General features: G+C 32.0%; 2 protein-coding genes across 2 annotated transcripts in view; one reads left to right on the top strand and one right to left on the bottom strand.

Moving 5' to 3' along the window:
* Positions 1-685: 685 nt before the first annotated feature.
* On the bottom strand, positions 686-3,148 carry LOC125065614 (prostaglandin reductase 1-like). Its single transcript, XM_047673333.1, has 2 exons — positions 3,034-3,148; positions 686-1,823 (listed from the first exon to the last, which is right to left on the bottom strand). The coding sequence occupies exon 2, from the start codon at positions 1,794-1,796 to the stop codon at positions 783-785; it is 1,014 nt and encodes a 337-aa protein (XP_047529289.1). The 5' UTR covers positions 1,797-1,823; positions 3,034-3,148; the 3' UTR covers positions 686-782.
* Positions 3,149-10,263: 7,115 nt separating this feature from the next.
* Positions 10,264-26,823, top strand: part of LOC125065725 — a 36,121-nt gene continuing 19,561 nt past the window's right edge. Inside the window, exons 1-2 of the mRNA XM_047673510.1 lie at positions 10,264-10,431; positions 11,604-11,825. Coding sequence (XP_047529466.1) covers positions 11,734-11,825 — 92 coding nt within the window. The 5' untranslated portion in view covers positions 10,264-10,431; positions 11,604-11,733. The remainder of the gene's footprint in view (positions 10,432-11,603; positions 11,826-26,823) is intronic.

Raw genomic sequence — 26,823 nt, 5'->3', positions numbered from 1 at the left:
TCCGGTAATTTTAATTCAATGCATCTGCTAATGTAACGCTAATAAAACAAGATTAAATCACCTTCAATAAAAACAATCATAATATAATAGATACTCCATACGTTGATGCGTATACATCATATGCCTATCCAATTTACAACATTCAGAAATCGAAGATTAATTAAAAGTCCATTGAATAGTGTTTTTTTTGTTACTGGTATTATGATAGATGAGCTGTGAAGCTCCTTTTCTCAGCTTCAAACCCTCTCCTCAACAGGGAAAAGAGACCTTTTGCCCAACAGTGGGACATTAACAGACTGTTACTAATTGAATGGATAAATAATTAAACAGTATGTAGAATGATTAAATAACTTTGATAATACAAGCGAAGATCAAGATTATATAATCAAAACCTTATATATTAGTAAAAAAATATAGCTTAACGATATTATAATGATCTTTTTTATATATTTTTTAAATTGTTTTTGCTTAGTAATATTAAAATTAGTATTGAAGGCTATCTAAGAATATCTGATAATCTTTTATGATAATTACGTACACATACTATAGTTTTTTGAATAATAGTTATGCAAGACATGTAAACTAAATTTCGGTAACAATACAGATAAGACATTATAGAAAGTAATTTTTCTATGCAATTGTGGTTAACAGGAGTAGGGACATAATGTTAAATTGATGGAATAAATACAAATCAATTAAAAATATATTTATTTTAAATAACATGCGTAACCGATATTAAAATGTTTTTATATATTCAATTTTTAATACTATTATAAAATACTTTAAATTTTAACAACAGCCTTTCCAGTGTTTTCTCCAGCTAGCATTCCAACGAATGCGTCGAAGATCTTGTCAAAACCGACTGTCACATGCTCCGCTGGTTTTAATTGACCCATTTTTATCCAGGTAATTAGCTGTGTGATGGCCTCTGGCCAACGGTCGAGCCATCTATGTACAACGAATCCTTCTATTCTAAGCTCCTTAAAAACGATAGATGGTTGTAAAATCGTAGCTTTTGGTATTTGCGTTGGATCCGCATTGTATGCGCTAATACTGCCGCAAACAGATACTCTTCCTCTTTTGTTCATTTGACCTATGATTATACTGCTTATTTCACCGCCCACATTATCAAAGTAACAATCCACTCCATTAGGTGCAGCAGCTTGGAGAGCCTTCTGTACATCGGCGGTCTTATAATTAATGGCTTTGTCGAATCCGAGTTCCTTCTCCAACCATTTTACTTTATCGTCCGATCCAGCGAAACCAATGACTTTACAGCCTTTGATTTTAGCAATTTGTCCGACTATAGAACCTACTGCTCCTGCTGCACCAGTTACAACTACAGTTTCTCCAATTTTGGGTTGGCAAAGTTCCAAAAATCCAAAATAAGCCGTAATTCCAGGCATTCCAACTGCACCAATACCTATCGACGGGGACATGCCTTTTAAATCTGGTAACTTATAAGTGACTTCTGTAAAATTACCCGTTGAAACTTTTGAGGGATTTACCACTGTATAGTCACACCACCCTTTATGGGTTACAATTCTGACTCCTACGGGATAATTAGGGTCATTGGATTGTTCAACTATACCAACTTGAAAACCATATTGGTCGTACGGCACCGGGACATTCCGATTGTAGGCACGCAAATAGGGGTCCACGCTGACCCATTCGGTTTTGACTAAAACTTCGCCGTCTTTCAGAGGTGGTAGTTCGTATTCTACTAATTCGAAATCTGACCTTTTTGGTACGCCTTCGAAGTATTTCTTAACGACATATTTTTTTGCCTTCACCATGATGGTATGATTGTTGATTTAATTAAACTGAAAAAAATATAAAAATGTTATTACTCACTTAACTGTGATGAATGATTAATCATTGAATTGATGTAAATTAGTGATTAGTTTTTATATAAATGTAGGGTATATTTAATGAAATAGATCGAAAAAAATAAATTACAATAATAGTACGCATATGAATATATATAGGTATATTATATTTGATCCATTTTAAATTCAACTTTGGCTAACATTAGCAAAGCCAGTATATATTGGGCCAATGTTCGCCCGTCGATGGAACAATTTACATCCTGTAAATTGGTCCATCGTCATTGGTCATAATCACAATAAAGCCACTGTTTGTCTAAACAGTGTTTGGCGTATTCGGCTGCGAACGACGTAATTCGTATTGTTCACATTTGATTATGACGGATTTCGATTTTACTTATCGTAGCTACCTTTATATATTTCTTACTTTTATAATTTACCACAGTACTATATTTATATCAACTCTCAAAAACATAATAAATATAATAGATTATTCAAGTTCTCGACAATTCAATATCGAAGTTGTTTATTTATAACGCCTCTTGTGTTTGGCTAATGGGGTATAGGTATATTATAGAATGATTAAATGAACTTTCTGGAAAATTCAAGAAATTCTAAAGGTTTGTTGGATTTATAATTTAATTAACTTGTAACAAAAATACAAAACACACAGTAAACTAGTACTAAGTTTTAAACATTAATGTTACTTAAATAAATCTCTTGACGACCACTTAAAAGATACGCTGCTTCGTTATTACATTACAATACTACAATGCAATACATACTTGTGGTAAGATTAGTAAGGTATCTTGTACCTTACAACAAGTGGATAGTGGACTTCTATAAAAATATATAAAATAAAATCAAATAAAAACAATTGTTATTAGTTTAAATTATATTGACTTCTTAGACATCTAATTATTATTATTAGTTATATAAATAATAACTTGTATAGATCTAAAACTTTAGCATCACATAGCGAAAAAATAAACAAGACTCGTCAAGGTCAAAGTTAAAAGCAAATATTATCCTACTCTGTGTGTGATATATCAATAAATACGCCGGGTATTACAATTTACAAACCTATATTATAGATACTTATATATTTATATCGTACACAAATTAATGATATAATATCTATATTTTGTTGTCTAACAATTTTATTTTCAAATGATGCGACATTGTTTAATAAATATTATTAATTTACCTTTTTATCAGAAGTCCAAGTATCACACGAGTCACTGATTCCGCGAGCTATCACAGACTGACGATTTGTCCGATGCGGTCTCAATTTTGTAGCATATTATATTATACTCTGTGGATACAAGTTATTATAGTAAGTTCTATGTTCCACACCTCATCGTGACTTTTCGTTTTCGGCAATAAATACGGAACTTTGAATGAATCATGTAAATACCTGATACTCCAATATTCGAAAGAAAATGAATGGTGATGCAATAGTACGCATCATATTTATAAAAATTAAATTAATACATATTAATATTTAATTATAAAATAAATACGTACCTCAGTATGTAGATAATTTTACTCCTACAAAATATATATAATTATGTCAATATTACGGAATCGACTTTTTGTAATCAATCAAAATGTAAGGAATGGGTGGGAACGTACAGACACTGAACAATCATTCATATATTTTATAAATTAGTCGCCGGCCAAGTAGTATTTTTGAGTGCCTACCTATAATATACAGACCACAGGTTAATACAAAGAGATCGTTAACTAATTTAAGGAATCATTAAATTTGGAAAAATACGAAGTAGACTAACTGTAATGCATGAAGTAGAAGAACCTTTAAATTTTAATCGCATTTTAACGGCTAAAAGATAAATTTTTTAGGTGATGTCATATTTGTATTGAAAAAGAATGGCATTGTTTTGGCAAATATTTTATATTTTTTTATGATATTTATTGATTCAATTCATTTTTTTCTATGCTTATAATTTTTTACGATATTTATTGATTTTTGTTCACTTTTTTCTATGCTTATGATTTCTGGATGAATTTGTGTTTTGGGTTAGCCTAAAGTTACGCAAAATATTAAAAAATAAATCAGGTTAAAAACCTGATTCCATTTCATAATTATTTACGAAGTTATAGGCAAAATTTCGAGATTCGAAAGTCAAAAATCACTAAAAATTTGACATAAAATGTAATTCCTAAACGAATAAAAAAAAACGGATATCATTCATATTTCGAGTTCCTAAAGTGTTGCTCTAGCTCTGCACCGCTCATGACTCCTTTTTAGTCTTCCCTATTTTATTCAAAGTAGATAAAATATTATTTAAACTAAAAATACATTGCCACTTGTAGAACAAAAAATTAAGAATAACAATTCTAGACTTACCTACCTATATAATTTGGGTAATAACAATTACAATGTAAAAAATATTTTAATTGTGCAAAATAAAGTTCTTGGCATATGGCATATACAAAGGTTAATCAATTAAAGACGGTTGAATGACTTCTAGTTTTTCAATTTGAGCAGACGGAACAAAGCTCGGAATTCGGAGCTGTTTTATTAGCCTTCTTAGTTAAAAATTGCAACATATTTACAAATTTAACCATGGTTTTACCACAAACATTGCTCAATTCATTTGGCGAGAGTAGTCTTTCAATAAAAAATAATCTACTTAGCCGACTTGAATAAAATCTTAAAATGTTCATCATGCAATTACGCGGCGATATATTTATATAAGATCAAAAGGCTTAATAAATATTCTCGAATATTCCAAACTACATACATATATACATACAACACACGCACATTGGTTTCCTCCCACCAAACAGGTAATTGATGCGCTCACATACTCAATTGATGATGGGTACACTATTCTCTCAGCCGGATTCCGATACAATATTATGGTTGTGTGAAAGAATTTTATTTCAAATCATTTTATTCTAGTAAACTAAATTAAAAAGAAATATTTTTAATTAAACACTGTATTTGTATTTAATTTTTTATTTTAATTAAATATACATTTTTATTTTATATTCTACTGTATTAAGAACGATGCAACAAAAATCCTATTGGATTTATCCGTACATCGGTTTTCGTATTATTATTATTTATTATACATACATACATATTTTTTATAAATATTGTACAAATCATGATTACTTGCAATTTTATTTGAACTTGTGATTACGTATACGTATGTATAGGCGATGTCTACTTGTATGCTCAAATAATAAGGATGTGAGAAAAGTTTAGATTGCGTATCGATCAAGCGAATGATTTATAAAACGCTAGCTGAAACCTAGTCCGCGACTAACTTCTGTCCGCGCGGAATTTAGTTGGTGATAAATATCCTAAAAAAAAAAAATACGTTTAAGTCTTAGTTAATAATGATTTGCTAATAAGCCATTAGCCTTTAAATTATTAATAAAAAATATTCAAATTATAGCAACAACAGTCTAATGTAGATGGGGACACATCCACATTAGACTCTCTGTGTTTTGTGCAATTTAACGTTTGGTGCAATTTATAAACATGACTCTTATATTATTGAGAGCCGAGATGGCCCAGTGGTTAGAACACGTGCATCTTATCCGATGATTTCGGGTTCAAGCCCAGGCAGGCACCACTGAATTTTCATGTGCTTAATTTGTGTTTATAATTCATCTCGTGCTCGGCGGTGAAGGAAAACATCGTGAGGAAAACTGCATGTGCCTAATTTCAATGAAATTCTGCCACATGTGTATTCCACCAACCCGCATTGGAGCAGCGTGGTGGAATATGCTCCAAACCTTCTCCTCAAAGGGATAGGAGGCCTGCCCAGCAGTGGGAAATTTACAGGCTGCTAATGTAAAAAAAAACTCTTGTAAGCAGCGTTGTTATTTCTACCTAGATACTTACATTTTAAGATTAACTAAATTGTTAATCTGCATTGTATTTATCTTTCAAAAATGATAGAATCACAAAACTCCATTTGGATATATGAAAAATATTGGATATATTAAAATATTTCCAAAAACACCTTGTCATTTGTATATTTTCAACATCAAAATTGAGAAAATTTACTCAAACTATCAACTTCAATATTACCCCTTAGAGGGTTGAACTTAAGAAAAAAACAACGCCAAAAGTATACTCCGTACAAAATTCCATTACAAAATAAAAAGACTTAATGAAATCGTTTAAATCAGTTTTAAAAGTTCTTAACACATTTTTCTTCGTAGGTATTTTATTATTTCCTATTTATATTTAGGATCAGTAATAGTAATCGTCTGCTATAGTTAAAATCACAGTAAATTATTGTCTGAATGAAAATTTTGAATAAATTCTGAATGAATTCCCTGCAGAACACTATCGTGAAATGTTAAAGAGTTAAAAATAATTTGACTACAATAAATAATTATATCATTTACCTTTAAATGTAAGCTGACGAATCAAACATTACAACATACATTCTTATAAATTATGATATTTTTAACTTATTTATAATTATTTTAGGTTAGATAATTAATAAACCAGACTTCTAATCGCTGATTATCGCTAAGCGGCACTTTCTATTTGTAAATATTGTCTACAAAATAATGAAGGTTGACAAGAATGAATGCGTTCAGTTCAGTTTAATTTCAGAATACCAATTAAATAAAAACTTTACTTAATTTTTCGCATGCGTAAAACTTGTATAACTATACCTACATTTTGTATGATACTATACGATGAAACCACAAGCTACTTCGACAAATACATAGGAAAGCACTCTTGGTAGCCTGCGCCATACATTTCTTAGCTGAACGAATCAAACAATAATACCGACTAGTATTGCGAACACTTTGCTAGATAAAATGTTTAAACTTTTCATTTATAGACATTGGATTCAAAATGATATCGGTAATATAGCAACGCTCTTGGATAAAAAAAATCTTAATTATGAAACTGGACTGGTTCTGTTTTGTCTTTTTCGAATTTCGAATTTTTGAAGAGTGCGGTAGCAAGTTGTGAAGTTTCGCTGCATAAAAGATAAGGCGAGTAGCAGCTGAAAGTAGAAGGGTTACGCAATAAGAGTTACTAAAGTCGTAATATATTTATTTAAGTAGGCCTTTTTTTAGCAGTTTTCAATTGACATGTTAAAGTATTAAATTAAATGGAAAGTTACCGCCGTTTCTGAATGTAGAATTTTTCTCGTGGTTTTACGGAGAAGGTACAGGCATAAAACGGATTGGTAAAAGGTTGTAGGTAAACACTCATGAAGTCAAGTAAGTCAAGTCCGAAGAAGTATACTCCGTATGACTTAAGACCCTATTTCCCATAGTTGGGGCGCTCACTATGTTTTTCTAACCCAGTACAAAGTCATGAGCTTCGCGCTTGTTTTCACGCTGCAACTTTACGATACCAGGATTTTTTAGGATGCTGTCTATAGGCCAGATGTGTTCTATCCTATTTAATTCGCGACGTATTATAATATATAGTTTGAATATATAATATAAAAAATAATAATGGAAGTCTTCTCATCCTATTGGAAAACCATTTGATTATATTTGAGACATCTGAGTTTATCTGTGGATAACACGCATGCTTTCAGGCAACAATTTTGAACATAAAACATATACGAAATATGATGTCAAATTTACGAAAATTGTTTAAATTCTTCTTCCTTATTGATTTTGATTGCTTATTATTTGGGGAGAGGAGGTTCTTGCTTCTAAGACGGCCACTCGGACCGCGCCTGTCTTATCTGTATCTTGATAGATATTTCGTCGGAGCTGGTCTTTATATGCATATTCTCTTCTCTTATTTTTGTCAGACTAAAAATACCAAGTATTCGTTAAAGGAACCAAAGACTTGGTTTCTCGACGTAACTTCTTATGTATGCACTGAAATTAACATAAAAATAACTACCGTGCTTCTCATCAGAGTGATTCTCCGCAGAATTTAAAAGCTATAATTGACATATTAATATTAACAATATTATCATTATGTTAATAATGTCAAATATTAAACTACAATTCGATTATTTGTGAATTGTGCCCCTGAATTCGACAATGTTTTATAACATAAAATCAGTCACTTAGCATTAATCTCAATCACATCATAGTTATAAAACGCTGAAAGCTTTATTACAGAATAGTCATAAATCTTTGTCAGCAGAGATATCTCAGAGAAATGGTATTGAGCATTTAAATTGTGACAAATTTAGATCTCGTAAAAAAAGACATTTATGGCTTACAAGGCTTTATGGCTTTGCAATAGCAGTATCGCGAGGAATTAAGTTCAATCGGAGTGTCGATTTCAATAATACTACAAGGAAGTTTTAAAAAAAATACATCACTGTTAATTAGGAACAGATCGCCACCCGTTTGGAAACGATGACGATATTTGGTTACGAAGTCAAATGAAGACACGTGCGTTTTAAAGTTGTAACGTTCTAACATGGTAATAAATTAATTGTGTAGATATTTCACTTATATAAATACGCTAAAACATAAGATAAATTTTCATAGAGAATATTCAAAGTAAACAAAAGATTTTTCCACAGTCGTTATCTTCAATATAACGCAGTCGGGTCCTCCAGATTCACCTTACTCATTATTTCGCTGCCTTCCTTATTAGTGAAAAAACGAATTCCAAATTTATATTTTGGTAAATAGAACTCAATTTACAGTAACCGTTTGTTTTCTAACCACGCTCACATAATTACTTTGCTTTTTGTCGCATTCACAGCGGTTTTAATAATTACGGTAGGTATTAATTCGATTGGAGACTACGTTACGTGCAAATGTACTATATACATACTTAAGTTGACCACATACCATTTTTTTACAAAGAAATGCAAATACATTGACATAACTTTATTGAAAATAATTTCCAGCATATGTAGAGGCACATTACGAATCAGCATTAAAAATTAAAACATATTTATTATTATTAGTGGATGAACGACTGCATAAAACGATTAATATCGTAAAAAATATAACTAGATTTTTTATCGTTATATTTTTTCCAATAAATTTAACTGTTATCGTCATAATTCAGCCAATTTACACATAACCTACATTAATTATACATCTAAACCTTTCTCATGAATCACTCCGTCTATTGTTTTAGTTGAAGGGATTCATTGGTTGGCGTTCAAACAAACAGACGCGGTGGAGAATTTTTTTTGGAGTACGTAAAGGCTTGCGAAATATTTTCAAATATTACGATTCTAAATCCCATAAAAGAACTAATCATAATGAACCATAAAATAAACTTCGGTTCTAAATAAATTATTGAATAGTTGGATTTATCCATTTCGTATCAATATAACATAAAAAAATTAACTGATTAATGCGATAGACATTAAAGCGAACTAATTTTAGTTCGTGACTTCAACTCTTTGTTGAGGTAGAATTGACTCGTCTTTTTTTGTAACTACTATATCTATTAAACATACCATCACAAAGAAAAGAATAAAAAAATTAAATATAATTTAAATATAACGTCCGTAATTACGCTATTGTACGAATATAGTTATCTTCAGATTTTAGTATAAAGTAATTTGTTCTTTTTTTTTAATGTTAAATAAATAAATATACAATAAAATTTTTGAATTAAATTAGATTTATTGCTTCGAAGGATAAAGTTTATATCTATTAATATTAATTGTCCTGCAGTTTGCATCGTGTAATGACACGAGTGGGTATCGACTTTTCCCCCGCCCCAGCTAGAGCAGCCAGCCGATTGCCCGCCCAATATTACTGAAGTGATGTGATTTGTTCACGATATCGATACGATAAAAAATAATTTTATTTATATTATTAATTATTAAAATTAAAATATTTTGAAAACCTTATCATTTATACCTTTAGGTTACGTATTAAAAAGTATAACATATATTATAAGATGTTCAGCTCCGAATCTCCTTGGATTCTTCTTCTCCAAATGGTTCCATTCCAGACCCGTACAGGATTTAATCGTATATAGTCCAATCTGATTGTCGTGTAGCTATTGATAAATTATAGGACTGAAATATGATATTGATATATATATATATATATTATAATTCTAAAGCATCCGTGCGAGACATCCGTCCGCCACGCATAGCGTTTCAGTGAAACAAAATTTTTTTTGCTCCCAAAATTGCCGTATAAAGAAGGCACAGTCTCGATTTTCCCACAAAGGAAATCGAAGGTTCAATTTCCATTACTTGAATAAGAATACTATTGCATATTTGAAATTGATGTCCAATTAACGTAATTTTTTTTTCGTTGTATAAATTACACCAATATTTAACAATTTCTTATACCACATCTGGATCTTTATTCATAATAATAAATTTACTTAATTACAAACGAATCTAAATTAATTTATTGCTTAAATTTTTTATCGATTCTTTTTTCATATCCTTACCAGTCGTCAGCACTAGGGATTGCTTTATTTTCTCGTTTTCCCGACCAGTTAATACAAAGCCGTCGTCTGGAGCGGTCGTGTACCACGGTTTTGTTCGCCGTGCCGAGAGTAAATTACCTTCAACCCTCCATAACAATCACGCGATATTATTAAGAGTTTGTGTATAACAAAACATTAAGGGAAAAATGTGAAGTAAAAAATTTGGTAACGTGAGAATACGACGTGAAATCAAATGACATTGTAAGCTTATTAACCTTAATACTATTTGTATTTATTGTATTAATAATTGTAATACAAATATAGCTGATAGTTTTTATAAACCACGAAATATAGAAAATTTTATATAATACTTAAAGAAAAAAAGCTTATCTTATTGTGCTTCATTTATAAAAGTTAGGTAACACATATTGTTATATGATATTTTAACGTTTGTTTCCATTCGACGAAGCAACATTTTTCTAGTATTTTTTACGCAAGATTATGGGTTCATTGTCCGCCAATAGAAAACTAAAGCAATTCATATGGATGGATACAAATTAATATTTTGGTTCATCGCATTTCATTAAAGTAGTTTAGTAAGGTTTCTTTGCGAAGTTTTGTGGTCTGTAACAGTAAAATATTCTTTAAAAAATAAAACATAATTATTATAACTGAAATTTTAAATTAAGGTACTAAGTCGCGTAATTATAATTGCGTATTCATTTTAAAGAACACAATGAAAAGCTGTTTGATATTGTATGTCTGTAGATTATTCGTAATCAGGCGCTACTTAATACATAAAACAATGTATATAATATTGTACATACATACATATAATATATCCATACTCTGTTTATACGTTATGATTCGCTGGCCGTTATCTAGTTACACTGCAAGATAGAGGATTCGTCAGACTTTTAAAGCTATACTTGCTTAACGATTCTTGGATATTCCAAAGGAGAGTTGACGTGAGATCTTTACTGGACTGTCGGTTACCGATTTGGTGACACGGATTGTTGAAACGTTTACTGTTCAGATTTTCGAGATTGATCGAAGAAAATTTTATTTTTAAACTTTATGTTACTAAAACTTTCTATAAAATTACTGTACGAATATTATTTTAGATAACATATAGATATTTTAGACGGATTTTCTTTAATACTATTTAACAATAAGGAAACAGTTACGTGCTCGTTTACTTCTTTCTACATCTGACGATTTCATTAATTCCCAATGAAGTCTTCATTTATCTAGCTCTGGAGTATTTCCTTTAACTAATGCAGCTTCAATTATCTTCCTTCTCGCGTTTCCTTCATTGCCTTACGTAAAAAGATATATGATATGATATATGTCAATGATATAATTGAATAGTAACTATACATTTGTTGACATATTATGTCAACAATGTTATTATGTTTGTCAATTGTTCTCAGGTGAAGGGTGGGGTCTCAGCGACCAGATGAGAAGATTTAATTGGTATAGAAGCAAGTTACGGCCACGAAAATTGCTCCACACGGCAGTCCAGCGCGAGCGTACATCGCCTACCACAAACTGGGCGCAGGCATGGAGACCCAGACTGCGACACCGCAGTCTGAGTGCGAGTGTGGCGTGCACCCCTCCGTGTTTTACCTTCTGGCCACACTTTTACTCACGAGGTAATTGATTCACTATTTTTTTTTAAATGTAAACTCTCAGCAAATTCACTCTTTCGGTAAAACCTCATTACTTATTTTTTTTTATAGCATTGTTAGGTATACAGGCAATGGGCCACTGATGGTAGGAGCTCACGACCGCCAATGCGCCACCAACGAAAGATGTTGTAGCCCTCGTGCCCGTAATTAGACCGGCTCACTCACCCTTCAAATATATAATGAGTGGGTTGTACCCACCCAGACGAGCATGCACAAGTAGGCTTTTACAAGTGCTTCTGTATCGCCATTTTATAGAATTATAGTAAACGTAAAGGTATCACCGGCTCAGAATGTAGATTCTACATATAAGAACCGTCATGAAACTCAGTAGTTACTGTTTTGAAACATGGCGGTACGTTATGTTAGATATGTCAGTTAAATACAATTGAATTTATAAACCATATCATATTTCAAAGTTAACATAAACAATTATAAATTTTTATATTAACAAATTTAGCATTAGCTCCACGCTTTTTTAACATCTATATAATCTTGTGTTGAATAATATGCCTTACTTATTACTAGTTGTCGTCCGCGGCTCAGCTCGTTTTAGGGGGTTAGTTGTCATGTGTTAGGCAAAAATGTACCCTATGTCCTTCCTTGAAGTTCAAGTTTGCTTCATACCAAATTTCATCAACATCAGTTCATTGGTTTGGTAGTGAAAGAGTGACAGATAGACAGACGGCAGCCGCAGCAGTCATCAGATTGGTGTCATAAGCTTTTCCTAACTTCTCGCGTCTTACGATGATTAAGACTGATTCCATCAAAGTGGTCAATGTTATTGTGAATATTCATAACATTATTGTTAACTGCGTTTAATCGAAATGATGAAGAATATGTATTGTATGTTATGAATAAATTATATGAATGAATATAATAAAAATAACACTACGGTATGTCCTTTTTTAACATATCCTATTTCATTCTTAATGTACCCAATATGTTACGTGAAAATATTTTCTACGTTAAAATATAACACACTTGGCCCTTGGAGTAATGGTGCAAAAAGCTTCATCAAAAGTATAACACCTCGCCTTATTGCCTCCACTGGTGACATGGGCTGGGCTGGGTGGACTGGTTCGTTTTTAGACCAGAGGATCGGAATTGCGATTCAAAGGGGAAATGCTGCTAGCATTCTTGCTACTATTCCACGCGGTCAAGATTTATACAGTAACTATTTTTAATTCATATTTGTATATATATTTAAGCACTTAATGTTATCAATAATAAAAAAACCACACGTATAAACAAATAAATATGCGCAATTATAGTTTTAGTAAGATAGATAGCTAGATCATCTTGTTCTACCTGTAATCCACATTTTTACAATTAATCCAATGGTTCAACAATTACTCAACAAGACAGTTCGGCCTCGGCTTTAGCAATTTACGTTCATCGTCTAACATTATTAAGTCGGCCGCAACATGAGTCACGTGTAGGCAGACTGTGTTGTTGTACAAGACATCTAGTATTTTTTGCGCCTTCCTTAGTTGCGAATCTTTTATATAAGTCTCCAGTTTTATACATTCTCAATCTATACTGTCTTGTAAGATCGTTTTTCCTGATTGACTGTCAACTATTGAATCTAAAAAGCTGAAATTTAGAATATGAATCTATTTTATAACATTTAAGACTGAGTAATTAGAGAGGTAATTGTTTAAGAATTTTACCCGTTCGAAATCGGGATTCTACACAACTTACGTATTTATTGTTATGTTATTGTATGTTGTGTTTAAAACCTATTCACATATAGACTTCTGTCGTACTGTCAAATATTATATAATCATATTATTAAGATGTTCCAATAAAAAAATAACGTATTTATTTTATTAACTAGTTAGACATATTATCAATCTTTGACCGTTCGTCCCTATAAATTATCCTTTGACCAATCATGAAACGTAGATCAAAGCTGAATATCAACGCGCCTTCAAATGGCACGACAATATTCTCTATCAAAATTTAGTAGCAATTTTGACAAGAAATAATGGGAGATAATTGTCAAAAAGGCAGTATACATTTTATACGATGATTTTATATTTGTAAACGTTGGATGACATTTTATTTGTAACGCTCTTTGTAGCGTTAGTAAACTGTCAATTTACTCTGCGAATAAGAAAATAAAAACTAAATAAAACTAACGATATTATATTTATTTAGTCTTCAATATTTTAACTAACATTAAACGTGATTTTTATTAATAAGAACTTAGATTTTTTCGATATTTTTGATACATTTTATTTCATGTATCGATGTATCGATAAGATCAAAGTTTCATATAAATACAACCTAGGACTGTAGCAAAACAAATCCGCGTTCTAGTGTTATGAATAGAGGAATAGTTTTGTTTGTTTAATTATTTTTTAAGGTTTCTCATTATATCTACTAATCCCATTGACGTTCAACTACAACAATTATAGCAATTTCACAATGAGTTAAATTGTCGGCCGCTTTATTGGCGAATGCTAATAAATCTATTCGAGAATCTTTGTATAAGCATATAGTTGTAACGGAAATTTCACGGTATATGCATACTTTTTAAATCATAAAAATGGGTGTCTTAGAAAAAGCCAACAGTAAAGTAATATTAATTTATTTGTTATATAAATATTAACACATATTATTTGAGTGTCACAATTTTCACAATTATTACATGGGCATATCGGTTGCCGGACGTATGGGCCACCTGATGATAAGTGGTCACAACCCATAGACAACGGCGCTGTAAGAAATGTTAAATGCCAATGCGCCAACAACCTTGGGAACTAAGATGTTATGTCCCTTGTGCCTGTAGTTACACTGGCTCACACACCCTTCAAAGTGTGAATTTTGTGGTACGGTCTTAGATTATTTATATATCTAGATAGAGTGTCGGACTATAGAAGAACAAATACAAACGAAACGAAGTTGAACGGGAATATATTATGTTGCTAATAATACAAATCAAATGCCTAAGAACGACAAACAAGACTAAATATAATTCAGACAAAAGTAAATATACGTATTTGTTATAATAATTTAAAAACATCGAATGGTACATCTATTCGTTCTCAAAAGGAAAACCAAATATTATCACAATGACAGATATTAATTTGTAATCAGTCGGATATAGACCACTACAAGAAACACTAACGGCTATACCTATTGATTTTGTTTATGTATAATTATTAATTATCACTATTGAGCTCTTGAGTCTTGTATAGTTGTTATTTACGTTGTTTACTAGTTAATATCGTACTGTCAAATATTATACATATATAACTAATTATCAGAGAAAATGAGATTTAGGCGTAGAAAATTTTACTTCTTTTTACTAATATGATATATTTCTAAAATTATTATAGGTGGTTAGGTAAACAACTCCGAGATGTTATACTCCTTGACAACGCTGTTTTTTTTTTCTTTCGAATTTCAAATCATTGATAACAGAAAGATTCAACTTTTATGAATAGTGTCGTAGGTTTATATTGAAACTAATAATTTGTAAAGTATTATAATAACGGTAAAGGCCGCTATGAAAGGCTACTTATTTGTAAACAATTATTGGAACATATCACATTTTCCACCTATTGTTCGTTGATGATAACATGCCTTCTGGCAATTTCAACACAATCGGTTTTAGGAATGCATACGACCCAAACAAATACAAAAACCCAAAAAAAAAAATCATAAATTTCAGATTTCTTTTTTTCATTTCAAATTGCAGATTATTTATTCATAAATTATGTCGTATATGTCATATGTCATACACTTTTAGTAGACTAAAAGTGTACCTATATGTAGATCTAGGTGGCAAAAAAAACCGTTCACCATCATTCATCCAATCCCATTCCCCTGAATCAGTAGTCTATACCAATCACAGGAAGAGTAATGACAAATAATTAACTGTAACATTGAATTGCCGTGATATCATTGGTCGAGAATCTATGGTTTATTTATCTTTTTTTTTCGAATGAATTGGGCATCTGTTCAAGTCCCGCAATCTGTTTCAGGCGATCATGCCTTTAGTTTTGTTGATTAGTAGGTATAATAGACTATCTGAAGTTAATAATTATTTGATGGCATATTCGTACAAAGATGGTAGTTACTTTGTTTTTTAAATTAATATTAATACTTACTTAAATCTTTTTGAAAAAATGTTAACCAGTTAAATTAACATTAATGAGCTCGTATCACTGTCCCATTTAGTTAGGCTATACTGCACCAACGTTGCAGTAGATTATACACAAACTAGGCCAAAACAAAGCTGCACTCCTAGTTAATTTACCTTAATACGTTAAGCTTTAAAAATAGGGATGTGCTTATAAACTCTCATAAAAAAAAAAAACTTAAAACTCTTAATGCTTTTTTTAAACGTATATATTTTAATTTTTCTTTCCAACTATTCGTTATTTATCGATATCTGTAAGTATCAGGTTAGTTGGTCGTAGGACTTTGTGAAAGGCTGTCTGGGTGGATACCATACTCTCATCGCATATTCTACGGCCAAACAATTTTTGTATTGCTGTCTTCGATTTTAAAGGGGTATAAGAGACAAAAAATCTTAGTTTCAAAGGACTGATGCGCATTGATTGCAAGGATCGTTAATATTTATTACTGTGCCAATGTCTATTGTAAACACATAATCAGGTGGTCCATATACCAGTCCGCAATATACATGAAATAAATAACCGATTTTTTATCATAAAAAATACCATTGTCAGTTATATTAACGGCTCTACCGTCGTTTCCGTTAACGATAATAGGTGTATTGACAGAGTATTCGATAAAATCAAATATATCGTAATTATATCTTCGTACCGCGTCGCTGTTACGCTCGTAAATTCCAATAAGCGCGCCTAACTTTTAGTTTTATGGAAACCTGTGAAAATAAACGTTGGTAATTTCAAATAATGTAGACAGATCAGCTGTTACTTGGAATCACAAGTATGTGTGTATGTAGAACAGTTTGTTCCATAAGCGTATAAATTTTAGACCATTTATACCTCAACACAATCTTGATTTTGTCGTAACGATATATTAGAAATTATAAATAATTTGAACATTTTATTTAATATTTAGTGAAGATTAAGTTAAAAAGTTAAATAAACATTTTTACACCTTTATCGTCCATAGACCATCTACTCTGTCCTAAGCTTGAGACAGGCGCTTTAGCGATTAGTCTGCCTTTTCTAACATAATATATTATTTTCGTTGTTAACTGTAATAATCATATCTCGGTGTGAAAAAAAAAAAGTGTAAAATAAAACACATTTGTGGTAACTTACTGTTTTCTACTTATTAAATGGTTTTATAAAATTAAGCAATTTTAATAACAATTAAACATTATATCTGTACAATAGACCAAGAATAAACTCACTCATATTTATTTCATCTTCTAGTATATACTCGTATATCATGTGTGTATTCAATAAGTAAAATAAGTAAGCTATTTACGTGAGTAAAATTTACATAAATTTAAATCAAAATGTAATTCAAAAACATCTATGAATGAACACAAGAACTAGAAATTAATAACAATTTTAGTCTCTATACAATACAATAAATGCAAAAGCTATTTTACAATCAGTAAGGGTTATGACTAAGCAAGTACAACCCAACCCTTTCGAGCGTTAAGTAAGCAAACTAATGGTATTTCGACAATCTTCTATCGATACTGTTAATGTATTGTCCGGCTAACAGTCTAGTGAAAAAAAAAGAATATTAGAAACCTCTATACTATTTTTGAAGACCTATCCATAGAAACCTTACGTATGGGTTTGACGAAAAAATATATTTTGTGTTTCTTTTCTAAGTATAGGGAACCCCCAAAATTTATTGATTTTTTATCTATTTTTGTGCGAAAATCTTAATGCGGTTCGCAGAATACGTCTACTAACCAAGTTTTGACGGTATAGTTCTTATAGTTTCCAAAAAAACCTAGCATTCAGGATATTTTACACCATTAATGCTTAGACTTAGACGGGGTCAATTAATTTCAATAGATATGAATGATGGTCCGGATTTGTAAAATGCTTGACTTTGCATCGGAGGAAATAAATAAAAATTGAAAATCATTTTTTTGGGTTAAGTTGAAGCTGTCACTCGAATAAATAAATCCATTACCATTATCAAGGTTGGTGGCGCATTGGCGATGTAAGGAATGGTTAATATTTCAACCAATACCAAACAAACATTTTTTTTTTGTTTGAGTTTTAGTTGTAATATAAATTAAAATAGATTAGACCCCTAATTTAAATAAATGATTTATATATCTTTCCATACGAATACCTATGAGCAAAATGACTTTCCTGTTAAAAAATAGTGTTGACCTTTTAGTTCTTGGCCCGAATTTCCCTAGCAAATTGACAGTTTATCGCAATTAAATCGAAACGTTACTGTTCAGCCGTTTCCCTATTCTTGACACTTGAGTTCGGTCAAAGTTGTATCGGAATATAATCAAGATTGTAACGCAACCGATTTAAATTGGTCCTCAGTTAAGCTGAAGTTAATTTTTAATAAAATCTTTTACACGCACTTTTGAATCATCATTTAATAAACTATTTTAAGTAAAGCTCCCAGCGGTTCGGCAGTAGATTCTACCGAGAAGAATCGGCAAGAAACTGAGTAGTTACTCTTTTTCAACATCTAAAAATACAGTCATGTTAGTTAAATACAATTATATATGTATGTTATGTTTCCAGCATTGAAGTCAACAAGCATTAACTCACGCTTTTTTATCATCTATATATAATCGGATCGGAAGAGAATCAAGAACGTATCGTTACCGTTATAAGTAAAACAGTCACCCAATTACGATTGAAAATAAAAGAAAAAATTTAATAATCAGTTCACTAAGTAAAGTCGACATAAAAGGTGTAATTGAATAGAACAAAGGCGGTAGAAAGTAATGAAGCAAACCTGCATAATGAAAAATGAAATGGACCATAATTACTTATTTAATGAAACGGTGAAGGTTAAAGGTCTGTCTGGTCCCTAACGTACACCAAGAGAGGTTCGGTCTGTATTAAAATCTGACTTAGCTCTTGTTGGCAACATAATTATGATCTTCGAGGTAACACAAAACCTGCCGACATTTGACATTCCATAAGTAATTGTTACGCTTAAAGGGTAAAGAAAAATGATTATTATTATTTTTTGTTTTCTTGTTTAATTTTGGTACTATTTTGTTGAATATTCGCTTCAAATATAAGCTTAACAATGTCCAATTCCAAATAAGATCATGAGATGAGAGGATCACCTTGAACAAACTAAATCGGTTCATAAACACAAAGTTACATTTACAGTTATGTATTATCATGTGTGTTTCGGCTTGAAGATAAAATGACAATGACATTCAGTGTTACTACAGGCACAATAGACATAAGTTATGTCCATTGTGTCCTTAGTTTTCAAGGTTGATTGTGCATCGGTTTTATAAGGAATAATTAATATTTATTTTCTACCAATGGCTATGCGCGGTAGTGACCATACCATTAAGACCTTCAATTGCCTGCCTACCTCATTTAAATTGAGAAGGTGTAATAATACTCAACATACTCAGACTTGGTTTCTACGTTTACATTAAGCGAAGATCAGAATTAAATTGTTGACTTGGATTAGAATTTTGATTCCAAATGAATAAACAGTTTTCATAGACTTTCTATACTGATGACTCAGCGGTCTTGTAAAGAACAATATTGATAAAACAAGTCGCCATTTCTGAAAAACAATCAGTCTGGCGGTCACGCGAGCTTGCCTAATTGCTTCCAATAAACCATTATACCGAATACGTAACATAAATACTAGATAACTAGTATATACGACCTAAATGTTAATTGCCGGTGTAAAACAGTGTTACAAGACTTGAAATTTAGCCGAAGATTGTGGCTTCAAACTTACACAGTACTCATGTGCTTAATTCGTGTTTAAGTTTCATCTCGTGCTCGACGTCAAAGGATAAAATCGTAAGGTAACCTACATGTTTTGTGTAACATTCTCCTCAAGCGGAGAGGAGGTTTCGGCCCAGAAGCAATTTCATCGTCCATATAGTACTACATATAAAGCATATGGATGGAATTTTATATGTTTTGAGACAAAACCCCAGAAATATATTTATCCTACTTTTTATTATATACATTCACTAATTCGCGGTTACTGTAATATTTTAGTAACGATTCACTGTGTCCATGGTTAATACAAACAAGTACGAAACAATTCAATGTGTAGTGTTCCAATAAAAAACGTATCGTAAACGAAGATATTCTATATAGGAATATCATGCAAACATTTATATAAAGACTATAAAATGTATAGTATGTGTGTCGATAATGTAACTTATTACTCGTAACTCAAAAACGGTTACTGATCTATACTAATTGATTCGTTAAATATAGGGAACGGGTATATATCAACTATTCGACTTACTGTTCATAAACCTCGTCTCTTTATTGCGCCAGCCTAATTTTATATCGATTTTTTACGGTCTAGACTATTGAAATAATAACTCTATAACTTAGTCTTTGCTACTGATATAAAAAAAAAACATAAATCCAACAATGTTCACGTAAAATGCCGTTTGTTTATCCTGCTTTCACGCCAACCTTTCCATCACTTGTCGAAAATTGCCGACGGATAGCTTGACACGAATACAGCAGACTGCGATCATATAGTTCGAATTTCACATAAACGATATCACAAACCGAAGCATTTTTATTAATAAATATTTAAAGGTATACGAAACTTATATTTATTATTACTATGATAATTTTAAATAATGTAAATAATTTTTGTATTACCTCTTTAGCTGTTACTGATTTTAATCGAAATGTTTAATTATTAATATATTCTTGGAATGACCAACAGAAATGACAATAGTATTACAAAAATTGTGTATAATAATACAATATTAATTATAGTTTAAATAATTAATATTGTATTAATTATTTAACATGCATTGATTTATAAAATTTATAGATTTATTTGTACAATTTATATTTGAGCCTCAGAAGAATTCTCTCAGGATTTTTTTATTAGTGATCGGCTAAGAACACTTTCTATAATAATGCAATTCTTTCTGGTAGTTGCTCTTTTAAGACTGACAAATTACTGAACCAAATTAGATAAAAATTGTTATGAAGCAATCTTGAACTCCAAGGAAATATGCTACTTTTCTGTGTAAAACCTCTGACGATTAACCCTTAAAACGCAAAGAAAAGCCGCGCGCGGTAACTAGTTTAATACGTACATGATTTTACGTTAATTTTATCTGTGCTACTCTTGCATAAAACGAGATAATTTCAAAGTTATTCGTTTTATGTCATGGATCAATAATTCGGAAAACATTATTCACAATGTTTTGCACTTTATGGAACTAATTTCAGAACAGATAAAAAGGTATACGTACAAAGCTTATGATGTTTCACAATAAAGACCAAAGTTATAAAAACCTCGACACATAAACAGGAATGGACAACAAACAACAAAAACGTCTGTATTTCAATTCCCGAAAATGCTTTAGTATTTCAAGCGACTTGCTTTGTGATTCAAAGGCTTTTTGAAGGTGTAATGTATACAACAGCACATACACAAGTTTGGCTCGTTTAATTTTTCTCTATCTTGACAAAAGAGTACTTCAATATTCCGTAGGTATTATTATATTTTGATAAAGTTCCAAAAAATATTTTCTTTCATTTAAATTAACAAGAATGTTTCTATTGCACGTATCACTGTAAAATAAAATAATAGTCCTATGACCTTTTCTTAAAATTTTACAGCTTATTCCAGTGTAAAGCGGATCAACATTATTTAGATTAACATTATTAATGCTAAAGTAACTCTGTTATCTCTTCACACTTAAACCGCTGATCCGGTGAAAATGAAATTTGATATTGAAATAGTTTGAGTTCTGAAAAAGCTACTTTTATGATTTACCTCGAGGGTTGACGGTTTGTGTATAGGGCAAAGCCTCAGGTTCGGCTAGTATGTATATATTTGCACGGTCTTAGACTATATATCAAATTAAGATTCTCTTACGATGACCACAAGATTAATTATCGATACTTTACCACTTAACAAAAGATAATAATATTATAATCTATCATTCATCAAAATATTGAAAAATATACACAAGTACTCATTAGTTAACTAAGTTATAATTATATTCTAGAAAATGACAAAAACATTAAGGACTATTCAATTCTATCTCTTATGTCAACTAAATATGGCTGCCTCGCCGCGTGTGTCATATATTTTCTTATGCCACGTCGTCTGTCCGGTGACGTCACTTCCCAAGCCACGTCACTCAGTCTGCGTTCAACACGGCCTCTCCTGACATGAGAACGTCCTCGTTCTCTTTTGTTGAATGTGTCTGTGCTTCTCTGCTAGGCCCCGCTTCTGACGAGGTATTAGGTTGAACATCTTCAGTTCCAGCAACTTGGTCTCGAATGGCCTCATCATTTGATGAGTCTGCACCTACCAAAAAAAAACATAAAACATCTTAGAAGATAAATTACGCTATGAAGCTATTAACAAGTGAGATAGAGGCACAACGTGAAGCATATCTCATAGTTTGTGACATAAGGGAGGAAGCACGACGTGAGGCTATCCCAAATGTACGAGATAGAGGCACGACGTGAAGCATATCTCACAAACTAAACATAAGGGAGGAAGCACGACGTGAGGCTATCCCAAATGTACGAGATAGAGGCACGACGTGAAGCATATCTCAAAAACCAAACATATGGGAAGAAGCACGACGTGAGGCTATCCCAAATGTACGAGATAGAGGCACGACGTGAAGCATATCTCAAAAACCAAACATAAGGGAGGAAGCACGACGTGAGGCTATCCCAAATGTACGAGATAGAGGCACGACGTGAAGCATATCTCAAAAACCAAACATAAGGGAGGAAGCACGACGTGAGGCTATCCCAAATGTACGAGATAGAGGCACGACGTGAAGCATATCTCAGGTACATAAGACAGAGGCACGACGTGAAGCATGTCTTTTACTTACTCTCACATTATGCAGCATAGGCTTCAGCAGTTCACTCGCCTCGTCAAGGTACCATGGATCCACAGATCCCTCTGTATGCTCGGCTGTTCCTGACATAACTTATTGTACACACTTCTTGTTGATTGAAAGAACGCTTTCATAAAGTTATGGAAAAATCGGACATCAGTTTAAATTTTCAACACTTACATTTAGTAGTAAACCTGTCTTTAATCATGTTACTCAAAATATCATAGAAAAGGACTTTACCAGATTCGACGGGGTGACGGTGTTTGTTAAAAATTATCCACTGTTCAACAATCAGAGGGGGTAAAAGTTGCTCGCGAAAATCAATGCACATACGATGCGTGCCGTCTTTTTTCGTGGCTAAATGGATTCTCTTGCAATCTTTATGTTGAGGAATTCGCTGACACTTACCTCTACCTAAGAAAGGCGATACGTTCGAATATTTACTGATTGACATAATACCTTTTTTCTGTTGAAGTTACCGTTATAAAATATCCTGAAAACTTACGAATAACTTCGTGTAAATGTTGTAAATTATCATCAATAACTTTGGTTTTTAAGAGTATATTTCTATGAGACTCAACCGTAAACACATCAGTCACCTCATTGGAAACATGTTTTAAATATTGACGATCACGTACGAACGTATGTAGCTCATTCACGGCTAAGTACATCAGTGCCTATTATTACAGGACTGTTCATAAGTTCTGATGAAACTACGAATAATTCTACCTCTAATGTAATTTCATCAAACTCAATCGGTAAAGTGACATATTGAGTGATTTCTATTTCTTGTCCTCCTATACCCCTTAAAACAAGAAAACATGGTTTCCGAACACAATCAAAATGTTTCAGTAAAGACAAGGAAATTAGAGAAATAGTAGAACCGCTGTCAATTAAAATGTCTACAGGTACACCACATATAGCTGCTACTACCACATCATTATCGCTTGTATCTTTTTTTTTCCATACAGAAGTTAACATTGTCCCTATTTCGTGTTTCTGACTTCAATTTACCAAATCATAAGGCATCAATTTTGCGTTAGTTACGGCAGCGCGTAATTGTGAATCTGTGATACCACAAATAATTATTGCAGACATAAATTCATCACTTTATCCCCGAACGATTCGGAGACGAAGTAACGAACGACGTGCATAATCCGCATAGGTGGGATAATTATTTGATTCCGTATTCATGACATCAAATAAAATATTTGCAGCGTCGGGTTTTTTTGGACATAATGGCTTAAATTCTCTCTTAAAATTACTCCAACTACGATCTGTTGTAACCCACTCATTAGGCCATAATCTAGCGTCACCTTTAAGACAATTCCCTATACGAGGGAGGCATTCATTATCATTCCATTTGTTAATAGCTATCGCGCGATCTACCTCATCGCACCAAACATCAATGTCATGAACACTGGGATCAAAGTTAGAAATATAAAATGAATGATTTACCAAAGTATTTATAGAACGAAATGCATCTACAATTTGCTCAGTGGTGGTCATTTCTGCATCAGTGATACCACTCACAGATTGAGTCCTCGAGGAAGACCCAGCGCCTGCCCCTTCCACATTCTTTGTCACCTGCGGCTACCGTGTGCCAAGGTCCGAAGGTACCCGTGTAGTCGCGGCTTCCGACGTTGGTGATTGTTGCACATTATTACCTTCTAAATTATTTAGACGTACAAGAATCAAATCCATTTGACGTCTAACATTACTAGAGGACTTGTCACGATGCCGGCCATGTCGACTTCGTCCTCTTTCTCGGCTACGTCTTTCACGCTTTTGGTCAGACATTATTAACAAAATACTAACAACGTTAGTATAACCATATAGCATAAAATCTGAAATCAAAAATCAAAGTAATCATCACACGTTTAAAGAGAAAAAATTTAAAAACGTTAAATTCAAAAAAATATATGAAGGCTATGAGCGTCCATGCGTGAGAAATATAAGAAAATGTCAGAAGGCGAGTCGGATAGGGCATAAACCCAATCCCACTTCTGATATAATCTATCATTCATCAAAATATTGAAAAATATACACAAGTACTCATTAGTTAACTAAGTTATAATTATATTCTAGAAAATGACAAAAACATTAAGGACTATTCAATTCTATCTCTTATGTCAACTAAATATGGCTGCCTCGCCGCGTGTGTCATATATTTTCTTATGCCACGTCGTCTGTCCGGTGACGTCACTTCCCAAGCCACGTCACTCAGTCTGCGTTCAACAATATAATAATAATCTTAAAATCTTTTGCGGTCGCGTCAGCAATATCCACATAAAACCGAAAATAAATAACGCCGAGTATACACTTTTTCAGCTTCGGTTTAGTTTCTTTCGCCTTATGTTTTCGGGTCTTTTCAGATTCCGTTTTAGGTCTTAAAGTAAACAACTGTATTTATATTTGTGTAGGTAAAAAATTTAAAACTTTTATCACAAGTATGGACCTTTTTAATATACAGCGTGCCTATTATGTTTCCTTTCCAATGACCGCGAGAGGAACTGGCAACAAACTACGGAAACTTCAGAAAAAGTTACTCTTGATCATATTTTTTTACTTAAAATTTACTTTGAAATATGTAGGTAGGACTTTTTACACGACTTCCCAAAAAGGTACATAATGTTTTCAGGGTTCATGTATGTATGTATGTGAGTTCCTTAATTCCACCATAAAATTTAAATTCCTGAATTAATTTGGATACTTGGAGCATCGTTAGAATTCTAACTTCACCCCGAGTAGCACAGACTATAATTTCAATATGGCAGCATTTTGACTCCATTTACGTCTTTGGGCGTCGTGTTTTCTTTCTTTTTGTCCGTGATACTAAGAAGAAATTGAAATGAATATTTAAAAAAGTATCAAAACTCTATTCACAGTTTTACTAACTAATGAAATCGTTCCATTTAAGTCAATACAAATTGAAATTCTAGAAACTCGTATTACATCAACGCTAAACCTTTTGTAGGAAAGTTTACTAGGTGAGGTCGTTTCAGCTGACAGACGCTTTTATTAGTCGGATTACTGAGGGTCGCATTATATATCTGAATAAAAACGTTATAAATTATGTACGATTTATGTCATATAAACCGGTCATACTTTTAAAAGGATACAGGATTACTTACACGAATTATTATTATTCCGGTTAATGTCTCTCTTCTGAACGAAGGGTCAATGCCCCATGTTCATCCCCAGGAGATAAATTCGGAGCATAACTCAAAGTAAAAACATAAGACACAACAAACAATGACATTTCATAGAAAATCATCGTATTGTTATTCTGTTGCTAAAGTACATATTCTAACTTAAAAATGTTTGATATGTATCTGTTATAATACACACATGAAAAAGTAATGATATACAGAAGTACTAATATGTTTTATACAGGTTTCATAATAAGGGTGTCTCATCGCTTGATATAGCGATTTCTTTCAATCTTTTGGCTAAAAAATTCCAATTCATGAGACAGTCAGGAGGTGCCAATTATGAATACTATGCATACATAAATATATATAAGTACAATAATAAAATCTATACTAATTTGTAACATTTATTTATTTTCATATTGGATAATCTCAAGAACTCATAAATGTCAATTCTAAAAAATGCCTTACATTATTCCTGAATGCTATAGGGTATAAATAATAGTTATATCATAAAAAAAGTTTTTATTAATAAATTACACCCAAATGAAGCCAGTGCACCTCATAAGTGAGGTTAACAAATCGTCCAAGTCATAATTTAATCATTTATATTTAAGTATTTAATAGCAAAGTATAAATACACAATAAAACACTTTTGAAACATTACATTATTTTAACTTGAACATCGAATAAATTTGATCTCCAATCAACAAATGAGAATAGGTTAGATCAGTAACTTAGCTTCAAGTAGAACAATCAAATAAAAGCACTTTTCATTTGATTGTTCTACTACTACTACTGAAACCAA

The sequence above is a fragment of the Vanessa atalanta genome, chromosome 8 (genome assembly GCF_905147765.1).
Source record: "Vanessa atalanta chromosome 8, ilVanAtal1.2, whole genome shotgun sequence".
NCBI classification, from domain to species: Eukaryota; Metazoa; Arthropoda; class Insecta; order Lepidoptera; family Nymphalidae; genus Vanessa; species Vanessa atalanta.
The sequence above is the reverse complement of the archived record's forward strand: the minus strand, read 5'-3'. Positions and strand labels throughout refer to the sequence as shown.